The 6,406-nt window shown below is 48.5% G+C and overlaps 1 protein-coding gene across 1 annotated transcript; it reads left to right on the forward strand.

Annotated features, from left to right (window-relative positions):
- Nucleotides 1-3,560: 3,560 nt before the first annotated feature.
- LOC123159524 (uncharacterized) lies at nucleotides 3,561-5,494 on the forward strand. The gene is made up of 3 exons (XM_044577358.1): nucleotides 3,561-4,506; nucleotides 4,573-4,970; nucleotides 5,043-5,494. The coding sequence occupies exons 1-3, from the start codon at nucleotides 3,672-3,674 to the stop codon at nucleotides 5,187-5,189; spliced, it is 1,380 nt and encodes a 459-aa protein (XP_044433293.1). The 5' UTR covers nucleotides 3,561-3,671; the 3' UTR covers nucleotides 5,190-5,494.
- Nucleotides 5,495-6,406: the final 912 nt, after the last annotated feature.

The raw sequence follows: 6,406 nt of genomic DNA on the forward strand, positions 1-6,406 counted from the left end.
AAAACAAGTTCAAGGGCTATGGACGGTGTCCTGGACTAAGGAGTACCAACCTAGTTGTCCCACAGTCTATGGGCCGAGCTTACGGCTCATGGATCTCACAAGGATGGACTCCGGAAGCCTCGAACTCAAACATGATCAAGATGAACAGTGCCGAAGACTTGACATGTACTTCAAGGACTACTCCAGCTGTCGGCGTGTTTATTCCTAGTTGGCAACCGGACACGTGTAAACATAAACACCCCCGGAGACACAATCAAAATTACCAGCATTAGAGTTTAGAACACAACATACAATCTCGAGGTAGATCATCTTGTACTCAATACTCCATCATCAATACAATCAAAAGTAGGAGGTAGGATTTTACCTCCTAGAGCGAGTCTGAACCTGGGTAAACATTATGTCCGTTGTCCCCTGGTAACCATCAGTACTAGATCCACAACTCGGGACCCCCTACCCAAGATCAGCCGGTTTTAGTACCGACAAGGCCGGCCTGGAATGTTGTGCATTCGCCACTTCGTTATTTTTATATTTTTTCTTTTGCTTTTTGTTTTAGTTGTTTTTTTAGTTTCTTCCATGCTTTCTCTAATTTTTGTTTGGTTTTTTATTTATGCTTTTTTTTTCCTTTTTTCCTTTTCTCTTTCACTAATTCATCATGAACATTTTATTAATAAACGGTGAACAATTCATTAATATACGATGAACATTTGCTTAGTTGGTTCTTTAATACACAATGAACAGTTTGTTCATGGTCATCACATATTAATAAAATGTTCACAGTAGATTACAAAAAAGAGTTCAATCCATGTTTTTTTAAATGTTTAGAGTGTGTTTAAAAGGGGTTCGCTATATATTAGAAAAGGTTCACCATGTATTATACAAATGTTTTTTATGTAAAAAATGTTCACCATGTATTACAAAAAAGCTTATGGTGCATTGTAAACAATGTTCATCACATATTAAGAGAGCATTCAATTTATATTACAAAAATGTCCGATGTATATTTAAAAAAATGTTCAACGCATGTTACAAAAAAGTTCACCGTATATTAAAAAATGTTAAAAGGGTATGTAAATTAATGCTCACAGTATATTATAAAGATATTTATGGTACGAAATTGTAGAAATGAGGAAGTGAAAAAGAAAAAAGGAAGAAAAATATAAAAGACCAAAAAGACAGGGTATATTCTATACCGGGCGCTATCGCTTTATTTGCATGGTAATACGTGTGTCATTCATACGATAAACATCAAAGTACAAGTCACATAAAGACCGGCATGACAAAATTAAAAAGACAGCGGAACGTCTCTGAGCTTGACACCAACGCTCCTCACCAGCCTCCGATACCACCACATCAGCCACCGAAGGAAAAAGTGACAAATCACCTCCTCATTCGAGCTCGACACGGCTCCATCGATGATATGTAGCTTTGCAGACCTCTAAGGTGGCGCACCGAAAGTGAAGCCATTGTCATTGAACGAATCAGACCAGGGCAACACCCCAGACACGCCATCGAACTCCAGATCTAGCACCCCACCACGACTAAGACGCCGAAGAAGGAAACCATACCTGCCATCCATCAACCACGAACCCAACACACGTTCCGTCTTCCAGATGTCCTAGATACAACCCACAGTCTACATCTGCTCCTGGACTACCTCCGACACCGTCGCAACGACGGAGCCGGAGGATACATGTCCATCACAAGGATGCTGCCGCCACAACATCCTCGCTTGAACACTGGTTCTCAAATCCATCACTGACCGAGCTTCTTTATTCAGCATCGCCGTCGCCGCTGCCGAAGGCAAGACGTGGAACGATCCAAAAATCTAAGCTAATAGGGCGCTAAAACCTAAAGCTAAAATGGCCCGCACACGCGGGATCTGGCGACCCCCTCACCACTGACGACCAAGAGGTCGCCGACAGACAGGAGCCGCCGGAAGGGTTCGCTCTCTTGGCGGCGGCGGCTCCCTCTCTTCTCCTTCCCCACGTAAAATCATCCCTGTCCTGGCCTTACCATCATTTGAACTGAAAGATCCGTCAACTGAAAGTGCAACCCACCCCGGAGGTGGACTTGGCCATGGTATGCTTGGGGAGATTTGGCAGAACGTGAGCTGCTCAGAAAGAACATGACACTACAGATTTTCCGTGAGAGAGTTCATTCGCCATAGCACCATGATAATATGTACCTGATGATCAATGTGCCATATGAAAAGAAAAATACACCGAATTATCCTACGCACAGTAATATCGAGCAGTTTTTGTTTGTGATGCAGTGAGTATCCCTAATCAGCCTTCAAATCGACTTTACACGAACAGTTTGGCTAATTCGCATATAAATGTTTTCTAAGGATGTCACATATAAACTTCCACAAATAAGCAGCAACAAGAAAAAAAACTGAGACAAAATAAAGACCACAAACATAGTGGTCATGAGGTTAGATGTGACATAAAATATGTCACAATTAGATGTGTCCTGAAGGTGTGTTTGGTTGAGGAACCAAATGGAATGGAATGGAATGGTTCCATTCCAGGAGAACGGGTCGGTTCCATTCTTATGTTTGGTTGGAGCTAAAAAATAGAACGGAATGATTATGTTCCCATGTTTGGTTGGAGAAATGGAATGGGATAAAATTCCACTCATCTCTTTTATTCTGTAAGCAATATACACCCAATCCGAAATTTACACAAGTGTCATACTTAACCATGTATTTTTCATTCTGTAACATACATACATTGTACTTTGTTAACTAATGAATAATTGTAAAACCAAAGTTAATTCTGCAACTCATACAGATCCATCTGTACACTGCTTGCTGCGGTGAGTTGCAGAATTCACCATCAGGGGAGAGCAACTGAGCCTTCACCACTGGCCATGGCTTGGAAAGACAACAAATCAATCTGCCGCTTCCAGCGCTGACTGCCGTCGCTCCTTCCGCTGCTTGTTGTTATCCTCACGCACTTTTCCATCTGAGGAAACAAAAAAGGAAGGAGAGGGTCAAGCTGCAAACGGACGAGCGGCCATCTAACTGACGAACGGACGAGCGAACCATGAGTCCACCGGAATCACACCTAGACCGTCGCCCCACCGCAAGAACACCGCCACACAGCTGCAGATCAAGAGAGGAGGATCTTCTGCCCTGTCCGTGACTCCCGTGTGGTGCTGCAGATCGAGAGAGAAAAGAAGAATGAGTCGGCGGCGAGGTTTGGAAGGAATCAGGGCGGCGGAGCAGATTGGGAAGGGAGAGAGGCGAGGGGAGGCGGCGGAGGTGACGGTCAACATGGTTTGCGGGAGACAGGAGTGAGACGAGGGAGACGGCTCCATGCCGTCCGCTCGATTTGGAGGTTCCACTCGGTTCCTCGTCTGGGCCGAATATTCGGTACGCGGGAACGAGTTGGTTACCATTCCACCTACGAACCAAACGTGAGAACTAGGCCCAGGAACGGGTCCGATCCAATCCATTTCAGTCCATTCCAAAAACCAAACACACCCTAAACAGACCGGCAGCACAAACCCCTGCCACAGCGGAAGGACAACTCCTCGGCAAGCCATCAAAGTAGTCCACCAGTTGATTCTCAAAAAAAAAAAAAAGGAGTAGTGCCCCCGCCTGCTCATATCTCTGCTGTACAACACGAGACGGGAGACACCAAAGACAGACGAGCAACCCCGCGCCCATGAATTCTTCTTCATCGTACTCCGGCCCGGACTACCAGGTCGCCACCTCCGACCTCGACGACGACCCCGCTACCGCCGTCTTCCCGAGGCCCGCCGACGCTGCTACCGTCGTCCTCCCGAAGCGCGCCGACGCCGAGAGCTTCGTCTCGTCCCTGCGCTCGCCGGACGACGTGGATGCCGTTTGCAAGAAATACGGCATCCGGAGGGATCACTACACCGCGCGCCCCGCCGGCGACCTGCGCGCGTGCTCGCCCCCGCCGCCGGGGTGCGTCTGCGTGTACGCGCACGCGCTGGAGGCCGGGATGCGCGTCCCGCTCCACCCCTTCTTCTGCGAGGCGCTCGCCCACTTCGGCATCGCGCCGACGCAGCTCGCGCCCAACGCGTGGCGCATCATGGCGGGCTTCCTCGTGCTCTGCCGCTCCGCCGGCGTGCCGCCGTCGCTCGCGGTGTTCCGGCATTTCTTCCTGCTGTCCGTCCTCAACCACAAGCACAAAAGAAGATGGTACTACTTCAAACCCAGTTTCAGGGACAGCCCCGTCTTGCGCTTCACGGGGTTGCCAGATTCCATCCACGGCTGGAAGCGCGGGTTCTTCTTCCTCTCTTCGCCGACCCCATGGCCTTGTCCTGTGGAGTGGGGCGAGCCGTCCAAGAGCTCCCTCATGGAGCCGGTGCTTACAAATGAGGAGAAGAAATCCGTGGCGAAGCTGTTAGGTGCTAACGGCGGCGCCGCCGTTGATATCACGACATGTTTGTGGGACAGCAACCTTGCCGGTGCCGTGGTAATTGCCGCATCTCCGGCGCCGCCCTCTACTGGTACGAGTACCAGTTCCAAAGGTAAACGCTGAAATCCCGCGCATCCCCAAGTTTCGTGCGGCGGCTGATCTTACCCTTGATATTCAGGGATGGATTCCGCCGTCTACGACATGATGAAAACCATGCTGGCGGAGAAGATGGCCAGGCAAGCGTCGGTATCGGCAAAGAAGGTGAAAGCAGAGCCAGGGTCGTCGCCGTTGTGCGGGGAGAAAGGGAACCTGGACGAGGCCAGCGAGGAGGGCCGTCCGCCTTCGTCTGTCACTCCCCTCGCCGCCCGTGGCCACTCGGTGCCCACCGGCGAGTGTTCGCCGCTGCCGGGAATCTCCCGAGAACCAGAAGACTTCGCCGACGGACACGGACACGGCACGGACTGGGAGGCTGCACGGCAGCTGCTGCGGGGTGCCGTCGCGCCATCGCAGCAGCGCGTGTTTGCGGCGACCGGGCCATCAGACGTCGCCGCGTCGAGCTATGTAGCGATTCTCCAGGTATGCCAGAGAACGCGGTGTCAAATTCAAGCTCTTCATTCGCCGGAACATGTTGACATTATTTGTGTGCAGGCGGCGAACTACGTGTCATTCTCCTTGGACTACGCTCTGGAGCTGGAAGAGAAGCTGTTGGCGCGGGACGCGGAGATCGCCGCGCTGCAGAAGCAGCTGGAGGAGACGAAGGGCGAGCTCGCCACGGCGAAGGTGCGGCAGAGGTAGTCCAGGAGCACTCAGCGCCAGAGCAGTTTCGAGTGCCGGAGGGTAGTCCGTAGTCCGGCAAGTCGTTTCAGCGTCCCACACACATCTTTCGCGTGCTACGCTACATTGTAATCGAGTGATCCGTTTTCAGTTAGGCCAGGTTTGACAGCAAAGGATTGTGGAGGTTTTGGGAGGAGGGGATTTCAGGGGATTTGATGAATCCCCCTCTTCCACCCTCCCCCTCCAGCCACACGTCCCTCAAATCCCCCTCTCTACATAACACCATGAGGGATTGCCATATTGAATTAAAATGGTGTAAAACACCTAAAAATCTAATCTTGCAACAATTCATCACATGAACAACATAATTTGCTTGACTTGGAATCAATATATCATCACATAATTGCGCTGTCACATAACAACAACATAGTCTCTCACATCAACATGACTTGGAACCAAAAATGTCTCATAGGTTTTCGGTATTCACAAGTCCGAGAAAAGACATTAAGCATGATGAAAATACATAAGACATGCGTACATTTAAGCATGCTGAAAAGCATCCGTTGATGTTCTGCAGCGATTGTTGGAAGAGAGTACATGACAGGAGTATAAATTCCAACCACAAGACAACAATAGCGCCGACATAAAAGCAACTTACAAGACTCTCAAACACACCATTTCGAGGGACCCTGCAAACGGCCCATTCTTCCTCTGTTTGTTCCACTTCTCAACCTGGTTCAATGACACCAGAAAAAAGCTAATGATACTGAAGAAAATAAGGTAATGTTGCTACTGGTGACAAAATTATATCTCATTTCAAGTCAATGTAGATATTTCTCATTCAATTTCAATTCCAAAACCAACCAATCGAGGAGCCAGTTGACAAAATTATTACCGCGTGATACCGCCACGAAACTTTGTACACCCTCCAAAAGTGCACAGAAATCAGACTTGTACTCCCTCTGTTCCAAAATAGATGACTCAACTTTGTACTAAATTTGTACTAAAGTTAGTACAAAGTTGAGTCATCTATTTTGGAACGGAGGAAGTAACTCATAGTCAATAAGTAAACAGGGAGGCAAGCAAGTATTGTAGAACATAATTGCCTGATATATCGGTCAAGTAATCCAGAACTTATGGTTTTTTTGCGGGGTGATTGGATTTATACATCACACAAAGTTAATAAAGAGAGGCTGACTAGTTGACTGATACTAGTATTTGCCTATGGACACCATTGA

This window comes from Triticum aestivum, chromosome 7B (genome assembly GCF_018294505.1).
Source record: "Triticum aestivum cultivar Chinese Spring chromosome 7B, IWGSC CS RefSeq v2.1, whole genome shotgun sequence".
NCBI classification, from domain to species: domain Eukaryota; kingdom Viridiplantae; phylum Streptophyta; class Magnoliopsida; order Poales; family Poaceae; genus Triticum; species Triticum aestivum.